Source organism: Coturnix japonica, chromosome 8, assembly GCF_054131305.1.
Source record: "Coturnix japonica strain WE chromosome 8, WE-NBRP24, whole genome shotgun sequence".
Lineage (NCBI taxonomy): Eukaryota > Metazoa > Chordata > Aves > Galliformes > Phasianidae > Coturnix > Coturnix japonica.
In genome coordinates, this window is record NC_140670.1 from 10,481,300 (window position 1) to 10,500,101 (window position 18,802).

At 41.5% G+C, this 18,802-nt stretch overlaps 2 protein-coding genes and 1 long non-coding RNA gene across 27 annotated transcripts in view; 2 read left to right on the forward strand and 1 right to left on the reverse strand.

The window, feature by feature from the left end:
- The window catches only part of CCAR1 (cell division cycle and apoptosis regulator 1), a 24,402-nt gene extending 23,356 nt beyond the window's left edge, over nt 1-1,046 (forward strand). For all 5 annotated transcript variants that reach the window (XM_015866328.3, XM_015866331.3, XM_015866329.3 and 2 more), the window contains one exon: nt 131-1,046. In XM_015866328.3, coding sequence (XP_015721814.2) covers nt 131-190 — 60 coding nt within the window. In that variant the 3' untranslated portion in view covers nt 191-1,046. The remainder of the gene's footprint in view (nt 1-130) is intronic.
- On the reverse strand, nt 622-18,590 carry LOC107315717 (uncharacterized). Of its 15 annotated transcripts, none has more exons than XR_014948552.1 (3): nt 17,871-18,055; nt 6,443-6,542; nt 622-5,967 (listed from the first exon to the last, which is right to left on the reverse strand). It is a non-coding gene; the product is annotated as an uncharacterized LOC107315717 (long non-coding RNA). The 15 variants fall into 15 exon arrangements; XR_014948547.1 differs by lacking the exon at nt 17,871-18,055 and adding an exon at nt 15,496-15,606 and having other exon boundaries at nt 622-5,859; XR_014948550.1 differs by lacking the exon at nt 17,871-18,055 and adding an exon at nt 15,496-15,606 and having other exon boundaries at nt 622-5,901.
- Nucleotides 5,636-18,307, forward strand: STOX1 (storkhead box 1). 7 transcript variants are annotated; one of them, XR_014948532.1, is made up of 7 exons: nt 5,768-5,886; nt 11,525-11,679; nt 13,160-13,381; nt 13,855-14,007; nt 15,329-16,726; nt 17,392-17,582; nt 18,049-18,307. XR_014948532.1 is itself a non-coding variant. In XM_015866334.3 (6 exons), exons 3-6 carry the CDS (start codon nt 13,363-13,365, stop codon nt 18,086-18,088), a joined length of 2,466 nt encoding a protein of 821 aa, XP_015721820.2. In that variant the 5' UTR covers nt 5,636-5,886; nt 11,525-11,679; nt 13,160-13,362; the 3' UTR covers nt 18,089-18,307. The 7 variants fall into 7 exon arrangements, 5 of the variants coding, with proteins under 5 accessions (XP_015721820.2, XP_085410224.1, XP_085410226.1 ...); XM_015866334.3 differs by having other exon boundaries at nt 5,636-5,886; nt 15,329-17,582; XM_085554098.1 differs by having other exon boundaries at nt 5,644-5,782; nt 15,329-17,582.
- Nucleotides 18,591-18,802: the final 212 nt, after the last annotated feature.

Consider the following 18,802-nt stretch of genomic DNA (forward strand, 5'->3'; position numbering starts at 1 on the left):
GTAATATACAGTATTAGAAGTTCTTTTTAAGTTGAAACCAAACTGTATCTGTCATGCACTGCTTTATTGTTCACGTGAGAAGTATTACTTCCAGAACTCACATTGTTTTCTCCCTGTTTTCCTTTTTAAGGATATTGTGAAAAGCGAAGATAAAGATCAGAAATCCAAAGAAAATGGAGCAAGCGTATGATAAAACTGCTGCTGAAGAATGGTGTTACATAATGTAATATAAAATCATGATACCAGAATGTATGGGAAGTGATGCATGTTTGATTTTAGTAGTATAAATATCTTAGTTCCAAAAAGATGTATAAAGTTTTATGAAAGTGAATGTCTGCTTCTGGAGATTGCTTGTAATTCTTAGCGTTCAATTTGAGACACTCCTTGAGTGAAAATAATTTTGCATTGCAAAATGTTTTAGGATGAGCTTTGTTACAGTTTTAACCTTAATAAAGTTCATCACCGTAATACACAGTAGCAAGTATTTAATTACCAAATGTTTTTCATAAAAAGTCTAGTGAAATCAAAACTTTCGTTATTTATAGAACGCCATTTTTAGGTTTTTATTTTTATTTCAGCCTAATTAGTCTTTTTAAATTCAAATATAAATCCCAAAGTAGCATGCTGCTTCATTTTGCCAGTAAAGATTGTTTTTTTAAGAGCTTCTTGGATTTTTTTTTTACTTGTCACGACTTTCTTTTCCCTTTCCAAATGTAACTTCCCAAAAGCTGCTTGTATTCAAGCTTCATAATATACAGTAGTTTGGAGTTAAGTATGAGTTAAGAAAGCAATAGAAACCTACCGAAATACTGGTAGGGTTGTGAGATTTATATGAAAATATATGGGCCTGTTTTAATGTTTGTCATTTGTGTTTCTTTAATTGTTCTTACCTTTTGGATTAATATATATGCTTCTTTTTAACAACAAATGTGGTGTATTAATATGTATGGTTGGATGCCAGGCCAGTAAGTGTCAGAATAATGCCTTACATGGAGAAAATGCTACCATTGTAAGCCAACGCTAATTAAATTTGGACTTCTTTCCTAGTATGTGTAATTACTTCAAATACTCTAGTCCAGCAAAATAATGGAAACATAAGTACCTATACTGTGTTATAGTTCCTAAGGCGCAGGACACAGTTCTTGTTGGAAGTGGTAGGATTGCCTTTCCTTGATGTTTGCGAGTAATCAGAAATCTAAACTTAAAGTGTAACATGACATTTGTCAAAGGCAACTTACGCAAGTGATAAGAAACATGAACAATTGTAATTTGGCGCAACTTCCAGGAAAATTCGGATTTTCAAGGTTGGGACAAGAGTGTTTCATTACAGAATTGGTTAACTTTAGGTTTTGGGTTTTTTTTTTGGCCTGGGTGGCTTAGGTAGCTAAATACCTGCTTAGGAGAGTCCAGGTGCCATAATATTTATGAAGTACTTACTCAAGTGACTTTTCTGAGAAACATACTAAAATGTCTGAATTTATGTTAAAAAAATCGAAGCTGGTGCTTTTGTCACTTACCTTTCTTGGCTCTTTTGCAGTCAGACAAGTGAAATCTCTTTTCTATTATGATAACATGCATAAACTTCCCCTTCCCTCATCTCAGTTGAGTCGCTGTATAAACATTAACTGTTTAAACTAAGGTAAACTAATTATTCCATACAAGTACACAGCAAATGCATGCTTCATGAATTGAGATAACATCAAAGTATGAAGATAGCTGTAAATTAATCTTAGGAGAAGCATCTGCTGGTATGCAAATGCCATAAAGACAAATTCCTTTGTACTCATGTTTCATCTTTTCCTTTGTACATACTGACAGCATCTATCGTTAACATTGAGCACCATCTAAAATATTGAGAAGATCGAGTTGGAAATACTTTTTTTCATGAATTTTCAGTAGAGCATGTGAACGTGCAAGAGATTGATTTCTAGAATACAAGGTAACTCCTAGATGCACTGTGAAATTTCTGTTGGAATCTCTTGCTATTTTTTCTTCTGTTTCTACCTTATGTGGCTGATACAAAAGCAGCTGTCACCTCAAACAGGCCTCATTCTGTGAGACAATTGCTAGTGGCACATTTATTTTTTATAGTATTTTAAAACTAGTGCTCAATTGAGTGTAATCTTGTTCTATGTTGCTCTGATGTAACAGTGTTTCAATGTTATGTACAGTTTGCGTTTATGTTGGAAAGAAAATGAAAGGTTTAAGAATAAAGGGGAAAAAAAAAAAGCCTACACAGAGCTTGGCCGGTCTCCTGAAGAACAAACAACCTGAGGAAGAACAGACAACTTTGCAGTGTGTTAAAGTAACCTCACCAAGTGGTATAAGGTTCTGTATAGATATCGCACCTGTGCTGGATATTAGCTAAAGCCTGTGGACAACATGCCCAGGAATGTAAGTAGTTCTTAGAAAGATCTAATAGAGTGTCACTTGTTGGGTTTGGAGAGGCAGTCTTTTCTCTGTTTCAGTTTTGAGAAATGTTCTTATATCTCATGCCCACACTTGGCCTGTTACAGGCTCACCACTGCTCAATATCACTGGGTGGCAGTTGCTGGCTGCTGAAAGAGTTGAAGCCAAGTCTTAGTTCCTTAGCTCTCATATGGTTGAAACACGGGATTTATTTGTAGCTTTGAACTCATTGCAGTGGTGCTTTACAAAGTAGCAGATCTAGGAATTCCTTGTTCTCTACAGAAAGCATTGCTACACCAGACCACTAAATAGATTGTGTCAGTTTATAGATATATATATTTTTTCCTTTTGTATTTCTCTAAAATGATTAAATTGATGATGTGAACCCTTAACGAGTTATTCTCAGGCCAGTGGATGCTCATGAATAAAGCTGGGAAGAAAGTTTCTGTGATCCAGCTGCGGCAAAGTGAGTTGGAGTAGATTGGACTCTCATGCTGTTCCTTTGCTTGCTTTGGTAATAAAGGCAGAATTACATTGTTTCAGAGTTACATAGCAACTGTGGCAAAAAGGCTAATGAGTGGTTTGGTTTTTTCCCTCGAAGTTTTCTGGAGAGGTGGGGATTGCTGAAGAGATAACAAGAGTTAATGTATTGTAGCTGTTGCACCTGGGCACTTCCAGAGTTGCTTCCAATTGTAGTTCTGTTTAATCTGTGTCCTACTCAGCCTGTGGAGCTCTGAAGGGTAAATGCCAAAGTTAGACTTGTGCTGGTGACTGCAGATTTCCACAGAACAAGCATTTACAATGGAGTCATTTCAGACTGTGGCTTTGCAAAGCCTGCTTCATGGACGTAACGTTTTTTCAGTATTCCCGCTGGAATAACTGCTCTGGGAGATAGAGTGGCTTTCAGCCCATCTTTCTGCTGAGTAATGTACCGTGTGAGCATCTGTTTGGAGTTATGTAACAGCAACATTTATCTGAAAACGTTATCAGGAGTGTGCACAAAATGTGGTTTTTTCTCTTGCTTCTGTAATGTTTGTGTACCCAGGTCAGGTTTCTAAATCTGGAGTGCATTTGTTCTGTACAGTTTATATCTAGAAATATAAAAATTCATTTTTAGTAACCGAGTCTTAAGGCCGCTGGCTGTGAAAAGCGTAGGTAGGTACAGTCAGTGTGTTTTCAGAAAGAGGAAATGGTTCAAATAGGAATTCGACTGGAACTTGTATGTTGCCATGTAGTACAACAATAAAAATAGCATAAATAATAAATACCTTTATTTGGCTATTGGAACTGACGGTATTTTCCCAACAAAGTTATGTTTCTGTCTACTCTGACTCGTTGGATGTATTGCATTGCAGAGCTGTTACAGTGAAACATCTTTGACTATTACATTACTAGTAATGTTAATAATGAGCACAATATTTTTAAAGCTGTTATTATTCTTTATATAATCAGGGCATTATGATGCTGTCCATTTGTTGGTTGTTTTTTTGTCTGCTGGCTATGAGGTCAGATTGGTGGAGTTTTTCTCTAGTTTTTTGTAATACTCTACCAATTACACTCCCACTACTCACAGAGCATATTAAGCCACAGACATATCAGCCTTATTTTGCCCTGTTGTTTAAATACTTCAACCATATCCTATTTACAAATTATATCTATGTCAGATTCCCAGGTAATTTTCCCTTAGTCTAGTGCAGGGCATGAGTGAAAGGATCGTGCTGACTGCATTGTTCATGTTTTGTCATGAACGTGACTGGGGAGAAGGGGAGAGCAAAGATGAGGAACAGTGAATGCCAAATCTGAACTCCTCCTTCCTCTTCTCTGTGTTTCAGCAAATATTTTTATAGTAGTAGTTCATTTTGGTAGTTGCTCGCATTTTGTTTTAATGATATACAAAACTTTTTGCGTGAGTCGGTTTTCTTCCCTGATTTACTGATGTTTTTTGGTCATCTTGACAGAGGGTCATCTGGTTACATTCCTGCAAAGGCAGAAGCAGATGGAGAGCACTGCCCTTCATTTCTGGTCCCTTCTTAGCAAGGCTGGGTGGTAGCCAACAGATTTGAAAATTAAAAACAGAAATTGCTTCCACATGTAACAGCAACGAACAGTTGGAAATGATGATATTGGTCTCAAAAAACAGACCTAAGCACACATGCAGCAGCAGTATCAAAGCAGAATTAATTGGTTGCCACTGCATGCCAGTAAAATTGTATGTGCTGATGGGGAGATGGGTTGTCAGCTTTCAGCTTAAGAGATTTAGAGATTTTCAGATGGTCTCCTGATGCCTTGTTTTATTCAAGAAATTGAAGTACTTTTAATGAGTACATTACATTAAACAATTTGATCGTTCCTGTTGGTAAATCATGAGGAACATCCCGTGGGGAATTAACTTGTCATTATCTTCTCTGATACAGAGGTGCTTTGCTTGTATTGTACCGCTAAACAGCTGAAAATGAGTAGTTGCTTAGCAATGTTGAGCTTGGTTTTCTGTTGTGGTCTCTTTCCTGAAATCAAGCCAATAACCCCTTGGTTTTTTGTTGGAGGTGGGGGTCAAGGAGGAATTTATCTTCTTAGACCAAGGAGTGGAAAAATAATGACCTTTTCAGGGGACACTGGTTGCAGTATGTCTACAGATCCTCTGGTAATCCATGGATATGCTGGGGATATAGTGATGGAAAGCACAAAAAAGGACTTATACAGGTGATACAATGGATAGTAATTGTGAACCACTCACTAAAGCAGAAACTGTGTGCCATTTGGGTGGAAGAGGCCTGGAATAGGTGGGGCTAAGGGGTACATTGCAGTGAACTCATTCAGATATTTTTTACTTCAAGTTTGAGAAAAATGAAATAGTCCATCTTATGTCCACTGTTTTCCAAAGCGAGCAGTATCTGTGCCTTGCCAGGTAAAGGTTTTCCTCAATAAATGAGAAGAGGCGCTGTGCAGATTTGCCCGTTAGGAATTAATGTGTAAAAATATGCAGAGCAATACTAATGCTGAAGAGTGGCCTGCATGCCCTTGCAAGGCTCCCCTGCATCCTCAACTGGGGCCTCACTTCGTGAAAGTGTAACCTGAGACAGGGTGAGAGCCGTGTTCTAGGGGAGGAAAACACGGCAGCGGGACGGGGAGAGGGAGTCTTTTGTCTGGGTGAAATTTTAGTGCAAAATTGAGGTAGTTTCCTCCAGCGCAGTAGGTGAGAGCCCCGTGCTGGAGCAGCAGGTTGGAAGAGGTGGGGCAGGGCAGACCGCAGTGGCTGCGGATGGTGCTCCCCCACGGGCTGGTGCAGGCAGCTCTCCTGTGCCACTGAATTTATCTCCTCTCTTCTTGGCTCTGTTTCTTATCATCTTTGCTGCTTACCAGTGGGATCCTGGAGGTGAGATCCTTTATGCTTCGCAGAGCTGCTGGTTGACTGAGTGGGGCAGCTTGAGCTGCCACTGGAGACTTTATTTGCTGTAAGAGCCAAACCACGCTGTCAGGGTAGGTGTCTTCTGCCTGTGTGGCATTTTGTGATTAGCAGAATCGCTGTGAATCCCGGCAGGCAGAAGTCCTGCAACTGAGCTGATGGAAAATTAAGGGAGCAAGCAGGGCAATGCTACCTACCACAGCCTTTCTGCAATACAGATGTCTGCACAAACCAGGGTTCAGCTGCCTGGTTTGAAACCAGATTACTGTGACCTGGTGAGTTGTTGCAGTATAGACTTGGGAAAAATGCTATAGGAAGCAGATTGTTTTAGGTGTTTTGTGCAGGTTATGTTGTTTCCTGGAGCAGGTGACTGTCTGGAGAGTGATGCTCAAGTTACTTGGAAGGTTCATCCACAACCAGTGGAAAACTAATTCACCTTCGTTCATCATGAATGGTTTTAGACAAAGGATGATGCCTAGATTTGAATAACTGATGCTGGATGTTACAGACTGACTCAGCACCAAGATGCCTGAGAAACAGCTACAACGTGTGCTGCCGCTGTGGCAGGGCAAGGTAGAGGGCGCAGCACTCTGGGGAGATGGCTGCCAAGCAGGGAAGGTATTTTCTTACCTAAAACAGACATGATGCTCTGATCTCAGCAGCCGCTTTTAGCCTTAATTCCTCTGGAAATGTCGACCAAAAAGATCCAACATAATCGTTTAAAGCTTTTCTGAAAATACAGAGAAGAGAAATTGATGAAAGATCTAAAATGAAATCAGGCTCAGACATATTTAGGTTGCTACATTAAGTATATAATTTTTCACACAGGAAGATTGAGTTTTGCAGATGACAGATTACAGCTGTAGCTGTTTTGGTCCCCCCCTTTCACTTCAATTATTGATGTTAATGGGATACACAGAGAAGATGCTATCAGATCTGGCAGTAGAGAACGATGACAAAACAACCTCGGAGAAAAACTGATGAGTATCTTTAAGATCATATTGATGAATATTGTATTTACACATCATTTCTGTTTACTACCTGCAATTTGTTCATATTCAGTTAATTGCACTAATGACCTTTCTAGTCTAATGAGGCCAGGTTGCAATTAATGGATTTGTCTAATGCATAAAAGTACAGCTGCTAGACTACTGATTGCTGAAATGTAGTTGTTGCATTGAATAAATTTCTGCTCTTGGTACCAAATGCTGCCTTACAGCTCCTCAGTTTTTATCTGAGGTATTGGTTTTGGTCAGTAAAGTCCTTTTTACTGTTTGCAGTACGTGGAGGGGGGAAACAAACATCAATATGCTGAGTGTGTTAATCTTTGAGTCTGTTTCACCCCTTGGTTCTTTGCAGTTTGTACTGACGTGATCCTCTGAGGATCCTGTAAGGCTGTTCTCTTCTGACTGCTCCGTGGCAGCAGAAGGCAGCACCACGGTGCTACTGTAGATTTGGGATTTTTCTGTGTGGTTTTTATATGGTTAATTATTGCCTTCTATGGAAGATAATTATAGGAGATGCTTCTTAGTGGTAAGTGAGATGGAATTTGGCATCTGTTGGAAGACTTGAGGAATTAATCAGTTTCAAAATTGTTAACATTTCTGTTGTCTAGCCTGGTTGTCCTTGGCCAGCTAAGCCTGTTTACACTTCTCTTTACATTGGCTTTAGTTTATATCACATACTTGTTTGTTGTTTTTTTTTTCCTTCTTCATTCATCTGTCTTTCCTACAGTTCATAGAGAGTAGCCATTTTCTGTCACAACCCTGTTTTCTGACTCTTCAGCCTCTTTTAATGCAACCCTGTTTCTCTGGGCACCCTGGCAACTTTCTGCACGTGCTCTGGTGTGAGGTCCACTGACATCCAGGAGAGGAGTTACACAAAAAAAGCAGCGGCTTACCTATTGGGTTCCATCTAAAATGACATTATACCTCTAGATATGTCAGGAAATATTCTCCCGTATTAGTTATTAGGTAAGTTTTGTATTACATGTGATTCCTTGATTCCTTTGGTTTTGACCCTATTCCTTTGCAATAACTTATTTCTGAGGCATAGTGACATGCCAAGTTCAGATAGAAATTACTCAGGTAAATGAATTATATAATTTTCCCTATCTTCTCATCTGTCGCTGCAGTAATACCCAAAGGAGTTTCTAACAAGTCAGAGTTCTCTCATTTCTTTTATTAAATGCCTTTGAAGAAGTTTCTTTGTGCATTTCCATTCGTTCAGACATTTGATGTTGAAGGGATGTTTTCATGGTTTAACTTCTGTCTCTGGAAGCTCAACTGAAACCAATTTGCAAATTGAGTGTCTTTATTTGGGTAATTTTGTAGTAAAAACAGATGTGTTGTGTGTCTTTTCTTCCATCACTCATCATAAGGACCCTGTTCTGCTCTGGAAGGCTTTTCTCCTATTCCTTGTATATACTTTGTTCTATGAAAACCAGCGACAAGTTAGACAACTGAAATGCAAAGTGGAAAGATTCCTCGATTTTCTTTGTTAGAGAAGTTGATGTTATTTAGAAATGAAGCTATTGGTATCACGTTATCTGTCTTCATTTTATCAAGAGAGATTTGACTGCTTGTTTTTATTTACTTGCTATGATGTTGTTGTTAGCAGTAATCGGGAATTGAAGACACTTAGATTTCTCGTGCTTCACGACTGATGTCTGCAATGTAGAGAACAAAGTCCAAAAGAATTCTCAGGAAACATTCCCTTGCTGCAGCACACAGGGCAATAACAGTGCCTGCAAACTCCATTATCGTTGGGTGAATTTCTACAGATACCTCAAGCATGAGCATTCAGCGTAGGGAAACACTTGCCCTTGGCCTGTAGTATTTCCGTCTGTGGCCACAGCACGTGAAAAGGGCCAAGACTCTGCACGCTGCACCTTCAGGTCTGGGTGGGAGCTGTAATATTCTCCTCCTGGGGGGATGGAGGGGAGGGAGGAGTGAAAATTACGGCGATCCAGATCTGCCTCGGAGGGAGAAGAGGGGGGTGAGAGGTAGTTTTGAAACGTTTTCCTTTTGATCTGATGGCTGAGCAGCCCGCGTGGGAATGCTGACATCCCTCTGGCAGACCATCTCCGGTGCTCAGCTGAGATGTGCGGCCGGTTGTTACCCAAATGAGGGGGATCCCTCCCACCCTTCCTCTGCTGCGCCTGGAGAGGAGCAAGCGATTGAGATGAAAGAGCCCTACAGAAGCCTGTCGTTGAAAGGACAATACACCTTTCTGTGAAGCGCTTTGTGCGTTTTTGCCCCAGGTGTAGGCAGTGCTGCAACGAGGTCAGGCAAGGAATTGTTTTACGTTTCTATTTGCGCATTTAATGGAGACGTCTTGAAAGGTGTGGCTCCTCACTTCTCCTCTTTCCCTGTTGCGAGTCCCTCCCAGAATTCAGGGAGAACTAAACGCAGAAAGGAGCTAAATATCTCCGAAGTAGGCTCTGAAGATTTGAAGACCCTGATCCTAAATCAAGATTCAGATTCCCTGCGATTGGAAAGGGGTGGAACTGACTCGGCAGGCTTTTAAGACAGATATATTTTAATTTCAGTAAGTTAAATCTGTTCGCAGCGATTAAAAGTCAGTGTCAGCAGAAACTACGGCTGAAATTACGGTTGTCTGAGCAGCAGACTCTGTTTTGCCACTTCTGTGTTTTACCTACGGCCGGTGATGCCCCCGCAGTGGGCTCTGTTTATCAGGCCCTCCGCGGGAGCTCACGGTCTTTATGAGGGCTGCAGAGCAGCAGGACGCTCCCCAGGCTGCTTCCTGGGGTTACTTTCTTCTGGAGTCCCTTTCTTCCATTGACTTTCATCCGGCCTCACCACAGGGGATGCAGGTTTGCAAGTCAAAAAAGAATAATCTTGTGTTTCAATGGTGCTGGCTCCTGTGAAGTGCAGCTCACAGTAGGTGGTCGTACTTCCTATAGACTGATTAGGATTGTTCACATTTCCCTTCCTTTTCATTTTCGTCAGGCTTGAAAAAAAAAGGAAGTGGATGATGGTTATTTTGCAGGGCTGTCTGCAGGCTGGCAGAATGCGAGGATAGTTTGTTTGGAAGCGTTTTGTATTGCTTTTCCAGTTCTTTTCAGTAAGGTCTCTGAGCTGGAGTTTAGCAGCTTGTACTCTCCGTTGTAATTGGGGTTTCCTGGTTATCACAGTTATTTTAGTGATTTAATACATCATCAGAAGGAAAAAAGGAAGAAAATATCTGTACTCCTCAAAGGAGTACAAACTTTTTGTGTACCTCGCTATCTTTGGCTTACTAAGTCAGTTCTCCTAGACTAATGGCTGTGTAAACTTCGTGTTATCTCATAATGGTTAGCACTTAATTGAAGCTGGCACCAAACCCCCAGCACTAACTTCAGACCACACCATACCTCTGAACATATCATGCTCTTTTACATCAAATTGTTAGGAAGGTATCAACCTTGAGCTACAAAAGGCTTTTCTCAGTGCTTTGCACTAAACCCAGCTGCTATATCTGAACTAGTTTGAAATGATAGCAGCAAGATGTGGTATAGCAAGCACTAAGAATAGGTGAATAATCACTTCCTCTTGTCCTCTAGCTCTGGTCCTGTTGATTCAGTCCAGGATGTTTCATTGCTTCCACAGCACTCCTGAACAAACTAAAATAGAGAAGCTAATGCTGCATATCATTGCTGTGACTCACACAGTAGGCTTACAGCTAAGTGAGAATTCAGTGAAGCCCTTGGGAATAATGAATGACATGAAACATTTTTTTTCCTAGTATGCTTTATATTGCATTGATATATCCGTGGTGATCCACAGTCTGTTTGCTGGCAGCCTCATTTGTACTGAAGCAGAAAGCTCGATGAACAATGACAACTGAAACAGCAACTGCCACTTGTTTAGTAAACTCCATCTGTTTGAAAGCTGAAATGCTTGTTTTGTTTTGCTTCAAATAGAAATCAAGTGAACCTCTGTGAACAATATCCTGCTTTTCTAAAACAAAACCTATATTGGGGCTATGTTCTCTTTGGAATAACTGTTTTCTCTAAGAGTGCTGTTTTCTCTAATAGACTGGTATGTCTACCCCTTGGCTGGGATAAATGTGTGAGCTGAAGCCAGGGAGCAATGCAAAGTGAATTTTGGTCCATTCTAAGAAGGACAAGACTGTAGTTATATCTTACTCCTGTGATTGTAGCCTTAAGCTGTGTGCTTCTTTCGTGACTGCCTTTTATGTAGCAGCACATTTCCAGGCAAAGGAGTGAACTTTGGGAATATTACAGTATTTAAAGCTGACCTTTAGCTGAAAACACAGGAAAGTGCAACTGCGTGATGTAGGTTTTATAGCAGTTCTTTCGCTATATAGATCTACAGTGCCTAACCAGCACCCAGTAACACTTTCCACACAGAACAAAGACTTTGACATTACAGAGTTATTTGGATGGTCTGAGATTTATTGCAGAAGGGGGGGAGGGGGGGTGCTGGGAACAAAGAGAAGGCAGAGCGGTTTTAGTGGAGAAATGCCAGGGCTGCAAAGAGATTTTCTGGAGCAGGCCAAGTGGAAAAGATGTGCTTGTGTTAAAATCCTGTAGCACTGGATGGCAGCACTTGCAGGCAGTAACAGGAGCCAGAAACATTGCTGCTGCTTACGGCTTGCTTATTCTTCTGCTGTTTGCCTCCCTGGGTTGGTTGTGTGGTTTTTGCAACTTTACTGAGATCGTTTTATGCCATTTTTATCTCCCTGCAGTGAAGGTGTGAAGCTTTCAGATCAACATGTCTTTTGTGCCAGACTGCCAGACCTTGAATGCTGAAATGGTTAAGGGTGATTTTCCTTGCTATCAGCTGTGCTGGAAGTATCCAATGCCTCCTGTGAACTGACTGAAAAGCTGTAGGCCTGTTAAGGTATAGCAAAAACATCACCTTGAGTGCTGTTGCTCTTCCAGTTATGCTATGCAGAGTGCCCCAGAGGCAGATGTGCTTACATGGTTTTGTTAGTTGGCCGTTTTGTCAGTTGTGGGTAAAACAGATCTCCAAGCATTGAACAATTTGCCTGCTAATCTTCAACTAGCAAAAGTGTTGTTCTCTTTTCAACATGAAGCTGTGTGCTTGCTCTTGCTTCAGTCAGTGCCTTTGGAGCTTGAAGTCTGCTCTCAAGATGTTCTTGGAGCATCAAAGTGAATATGCCAGTGGCCTCAGTAAGCGTTAAAGGAGGCCAGCTGCACATTTCAGTGGCAAAAACTCTTTCCCACTAAGTTTGGCCTAAGGAAAATAGTAGCATAGTAAACATGTTGCTGGCTGCTGTGTAACTTGTTCTTACTTGCAGTATCAAACCACAAGAGAGAACTCAATTGATCTCAAAAGCCTTTATTCCTTTCCTTTTTAATCTTGCTTTGCATTCACCATCTCTATCTGTGATGGCTATGGGTTTCTTATTAAGCTCTGAGATTAAAGTAATTGAAAATGTTCTAACAACCTTGACTATGTGCTCATGTTACAGCTGACTTGCCCACACTGTGATGGATATGGACTCTAAAAGGTTATTCTTGCATTTTGAGTGCCCAGGTAATGAGCAGAATTTGAACAGACTGGCAAACCAAACAAAGATAGTAATACATGACTGCTGGCAGTCTGCCTAGATAGAAGTCAGTAATTACAAATCTAGCTTCTATTTCAAAGTCAGGATGGAATGATGTTCAGTATTTCTATTGTTAGCACTACTGATCTACACAGGGCATTTTAAATAAGTTTGCACTGTGAAGAATGTGATTTCAATATATATTCATTCAGTATCAAGCTGGTTTTTGCTTACTACTTTGCTTAATGTTACCTTGAAAGAGCCCTCCCTTAAAGAAGATGTGGGATTTGAGGCTGTGAGGCAGACACACAGAGTGATGGAAGGTAATTAATATCAATAAAGATAATACCTTCCACTTACATTTGGTGCTTTACTCCCTAGCAGCTTGGTGCTCTACAGGAACAAATGGTAAAACTGGCTGCAACACTGTGCCTACAGCAGAGAGCTGAGACAGCAAATTGCTCTGAAGACTTATTACTGAATGCTGATGGGTTTTTCCCATACAAAAAGAAAGATTGCAATGGTTCCTGCACCTGCAAAGAGTATCCTAGCAACATCACCGGGGAAACCGTGTGCCAGGACTTTGCTTTTTGTTGAAAGTAACTGCAGGTGGAAAACAAAGGTCAAGAGCAATTTGAGCTTTCCCCAAATGCAATAGCTTAACTCATTACTGAAAGAAATGTTTGTGTTGTTGTTTTCTGCTGAAAGGCTAAATATCAGGTTCCAGAGTCAGCCACTGGACTATCCTATTGCAGCTCAGTCAAACCTGAATGTTAGTCAATCTCAGATGTCACCTCTCACTTGCAGGAAAACTACAGTCAGCATTTAACTCCAGCTTTTGCCTCATGAAGTACCAGCTGGCAATGAGGACAACTAGAGCTTTCCCTGCAACAGAGAACAGGGAAGAGAACACGGAATACCACCAGGTATAGGAAATAGATCATTGGTTTAACAAAAGGGAAGAAAAATCCTGTTTTTTTGTCTGAGAAGGCATATGTGATCCTGTCGTAATGCACGCACAGACCTCAGGTAAGTTTCTGCTTTGTGCTCTGTCACCAGCTTTCAGGGAAAGTATTGATTTCAGGTTTTCCTACATCATTCACGTTTGATTATTGGACGCTGATATTTTTCATTACTTACTCTGATAACTATACATTCTGCATGGGTTAATACACAAACAGCCATTAAAAATCAGCAGTCATCAGATACAGTTCTCTTCTGATTATTGAGCTAAGTTAAGGCTTAAGCTAGAATTGAATATCAAACTAATGTGCTTGAAGTAGCCTTCTGCCTCCACTGTTACAAAGACACTTTAAGTATTTAGAGCTACTTGTCTGTCCTGAGAAATCTCTGAGTAATTTGCAAAGGAGAAGTAATTGATGATGCTTGTTTTGAAGCAACAGAAGAAAACCTAGTTGAGAATCAGCTGTGACTAATAGAAAAATGAAATAATTCCATTCAAACTTTTTGTTTTCTTTTCTTTTGTTCCTTCTGGAGTACAGGTGGTACATACCCTGCCCTGATGAATCTGTGTTCACTGCCACAGACTATTCCTCTGGCAGAAGGAATCTGCCGTACCATATCAGACATGAATGCAGAACAAACAGTGGTCACGCAGAAAACTTTAGTGGAGCAGTTAGCGAGAAGGTACCCAGGTAATGTGTTTGTTTCCCCTTCCTCTTAAAAATGACTCTATCATCAACCTTGAGTATATGATATTGGATGAGCAATGCGTAAGAATATAGCAGCCAGATGAGAGAATATTTGAACAAGTATATAGTCCTTATCAATCTGAAAGCAACAGTAACATTACTTTGAGTGTGAGGGTTAATACATCCTTGACAATAACCATGAGAAGTGGGTGCAGCAGCATGCTGAGAGTATGCTCCTTCTCGAATATAGGAAAGCATACATAAGGTATTCAGGTAACAGGTTCAGAAAAGCACAGAACAGACTATTTGTCATACCAGTAAGACTGGGAGTTCTCTTTAAGAAGCAGAAAGCAAAGGACTCTGCAGCAGGGGAGCTACAGCCAGCAAGTATTTGCTATCACAAATGCAAGTGGCCTCAAAATCACATTTGTTGGTCAAGTTCCAGCTCCTCCTTTCCTGAACGCAAGTTTATTACAATAAATCCTCCTTTACTGGTGGGACAGCAGACAGTTCCATCCAGTGCTGCATTTTCTTTCAGTGTGAAAAACATTCAGTTTCCCTTAGGTTATTGAACTGGGGTGTGAGAGTGTGTATGTGTGACTCTATAGAAGCTCCTTAGAGCCTTTTGCAGGAGGTTGTTTGGTTTCATTCTAAGCTTCCTCTTTTGAACCACTGTAATCTCATAGTTCTACAATTGTTAAAGGTAAGCTTTCCCATTACTGAGAAAAAAAATTTAATACAACCCCATAAACTGGTTCTGAAAGCTGCCAGCAACGTGTAGCCTATCTGTGAACTGAGATTCCACAAGGTATCACTTATAGCTCAGCTGGAAGAAGTGCTCCAAGTTTACAGAAGGAAAGAATGTTTTTCCTGCTGTTTTCACCTTGTTTTGGAGTCTTCATGTGGGCCTGATGATTCCGTGCTGCCCTCACCTGGCGGGCCCAGAGGGGTTCTCCTTGACTCAGGGCTGCTCTGCTGCTGCCAGATTCTGGGGCAGTCATTGCCATCTTAGGGGAACCTCAGGCATGTGTGTGGCAGACAGCTGAGTGCTGGCACTGTTGCTGACTCTGATGATGTATTGAAGTGCAGTCCTGTCGATTCTCCTGTGGTATTTGACACTTTCATGTTGAAACAGAGCATTTCCTATTGGTACTTCAGCTGCCACATCAATTCCAAACTTCTTATTAGATCCTGCAAACTAATTACATTGGGCACTTTGTCTTGGCTCACTCCCAGATCTGTTTTATATTATTTATTTTTTTACCAGTTCCCATTTTGTTTGAAAAATCTTTTCTAATTTGAAATATCTGCATTTTTCTTTTAGGCATCGCAGTTCCCTCCCAGGAAATCTTATACAACATCCTTGGCACTCTAATTAAAGCAAGGAAGATCTATCATACAGGAGAGGGATATTTCACTGTTACCCCCAACACCTACTTTGTCACAAATTATGCTTCAGAACGCAATAAAAAGGACAGTGAGGACACTTACCAGGCAAACTGGGTGAGCTGTGCAGACCTAGTGAAAGAAAACATCGCTACAGTATCCCGTTGTCTCCCTGACCAGAATACACTCTGTGAACAAAGACCTGGGCAGCTAATGAGCCACGAACCTACGGGAGGAGGCAAGAAGGGCTGCAGTGAAGGGAAGCCTTTGATTCAAACTCAGTTCATCTCATCTGCTGAAAACCGTCCCTGGGACACCATGAGATCCCTGATATCAGTGAAAGAGAAGCTGAAATGCAGAAGATTTGGTCTTGGCCTTTTCTGGAGAGGTACCGCTAAAAAAGAAAAACATAAGGAATACTCGACGTTCTCAGCTCAGTTTCCCCCCAGGGAGTGGCCAGTCAGAGATGAAGATGACTTAGATAATATTCCACGTGATGTTGAACATGAAATCATCAGGTGTATTAACCCTACTCTTACCGTTGATAATTTGATTAAACACACAAGATTAATGCAGAAGTTAGAAGAGAAGAAAAAATATACCACTAAGAGAACCTCGGCTGAAGTGTTAACACTAAGTGAAAAGTACCTTTCAAAGGAGTGTGTCCAAAAGACACAAATTAGAACAGCAAAACACAAAAGTAAAACAAAGTCAAACAAAGAGGAGCAAATCAGCAGAAACAACAAGAAATCTCACGTGCATGAGCCAACATCCCAAAGTGAGAAGCTAGAAGAGAATGTTTCGCTGCTTGTCACAAACCAACAGCTGCTCGATGCAGCAGCAGAATCCCAGGTCATATATAAGAAGCAAATTAAAAACCCTTTTCAGGGTCTCCCGTGGAAACACAACTTTTCTGCAAAAGCATACAAGGGTCGTGTTAACAGTCAGCAGAAATCCAGGAGACGAAAGCAGGAAAGAGATTTACAAAGGTTTACAAAGTCCTTGGACTCTCCCAGAGCCTTTGAATGTGAAGCTGAACAACCGCTTGCTGAAATGCAGGCTGACAACACTAAGCAAAACAAATTACCCCAAGCTCGTAGGTTTTCCTTTCAATTAAAGAAAAACACTTTAAGTGACAGTGTTAGTTACCCGCACAGCAGCACCTTGAGAATAGATGATAAACAGAAATACTTTCTGGAGAGCGATGTTTTTGAAGATAATGTCCACAGAGGAACAGTGAAAAGAAACCCTGGGGATATTAAAAACTCCCCAGACTCCTACACTGAGGATAAAAATGTCCATAAAGAAAGAGCCAAATATTCACTATATCCAAAAGGTGAGTGTTGCAGGTACAAAGCTGGCACTGTATGTGAGTTGTTGGACCAAGCAGCAAATGAATTTCAAAATGTCCATCTCTCAAATTATACAACCAGTGCTACAAGGGACAAAGAATTTGGCGTGACATACAGACAAAAGTCAGATGAAAAGAATGAACTTGTATTTAAGTACGACTGTATTAACTATCCTGGATCAACAAAGCCAGTAAGTGACAGATTTACCAACAAATGCCATCTTCAGAAACAGAAAGCACGTGATTGTGACAAGTGTGGATTGTTGCATCTGGACGATAATTTTGGATGCAATGAAACACATCAGTTGCTTTCTTGCCAGGCGTTTTCAGGTACAAGAGACTGGAGTAAAGCTGTGCAAAAGCTGGGGACTGCTCTAAAAAACTCTAAGGTTAATATTTATCCAAACCAATATAATACAGCTGTAAATAGACATGACTCTGGAGGGTATGGATATAAAGGAAGTGCTGATTTTGCAGAATTAATTTGTGGCTCAGAAAAGCATCAAAAGCCAGACCTCACAGAACAAAGCTGTCCGTGCAGCCAGCTTCTTCCAATGGTTTCCAGAAAGGAGGAAGAAACCAGCTTTACTGAATGCAAAAAGACTTCAGCTATAGATTTCTGTGACACTAATGAGGCTGATGCTTTGCAGAGCCGCACCTGTGAGATGGCAGAAGTAATGGCATGTCACACTCTGGATCCACAAGCCAAAGAAACAAGAACCCCCCCAGGAAAAACAGGCCTTGTTTTAAAGAACAAATATACTGTGATATCAGGAGAGAATCACACAGAAAGGGCAGAAAACCACAGCATTACAGGAGACAGTGGGATTGACTCCCCGAGGTAAGGAAACACACGTAACTATGTTGTGTGTGTCATCATCTCATTAACAACAATCATATTTGTGTAGACCTTTTGCTGTGTATCATAAATATTCAACTTGTTCACAACAGACAGGAGAATGTGCACAGCACCTCGAACGCGAGGCTCCTTCCATGGGGTACCTGTAGCCTGTAACCGTGTGCCTTTTGTTAAGAGATCTTTTGAAAGTTTCTTAATGGAAAACAAATTGATGCGAAACAGACTTTACATAGTTGCATACGGATAAGACGTACACAGCTGTTAACCTACCTGGCAAGAACTGAAGTTAAAATGCTGTGTGCTTTTTGGCACAGTTCTCTTGTATTTCTTGGACGCAGCCAAGTTGGTCAGCCTGATGGTATTGATGCCATCTGAGGTAGCAGAAGCCCAGCCTGTACAGCTTTGCTTTTAGACTGTGAAGTCTGACTTCTACTAATTGTTCTTTTAGATGGGCTGAGAGGAAGATGAAGCTTCCTGCTAAATTCTGACATCTTCAATAGCGATGTATAGAGAACAGAGTGAAGGGCAGTGAAACTTGCTGTTTTTCATGAGTTGTCAGCTCTTTATTTGTAACAATGAACTATACTGTAAACTATACTAGGCTTTTTGTCAACCTTTTGGGGGTGCCAATAACAGAACTATCCGTGGTTTCGTTTGTTTGCTTCTCCACCTCCTGCTCTAATAAAAGCGAGGGCTGGCACAGCGCACTCGGCTCGGGCTGTTCCTCACGGGAGGGCACACACCGGGAGCAGTGTTTGAGCTGGAACCTCCAGAAGCCGTTTCCTTCTGGAGGCTCAGGACCCACGTCAGGGGCTACAGGTCCTGACAGAAAACGGCGCAGATGTACTGTTTGAGCACGCACCTTTTCACACACTAACTCCTTCATTGCCGCGCGTTTCTCGCTGCCCGCAGAGCCGTGTGGTGTAACTGTGGCGGTGACAAGCAGTGCACAGTCAGGGCAGCCCCAGCCGTGCTCCCCCGCCTCCTCTCACAGAGGCATAGGGTCCCGCTGCCCAGCCCGCCTCCCCCCGCCGCCTTATTCCTCCTCCCCGCCCTCACACGACCTCCTCCCGCACATCATGGCGGCCGCCTCCTGGTCGTGGTGCTCGCTGGGATTTGTATTCCGGCCGAGTTGCGACCTGCCATTGGCTGCGGGATGGCGGCACCCCGCCCGGGTCGCCATCGTTTTCCGGGCTGAGCTC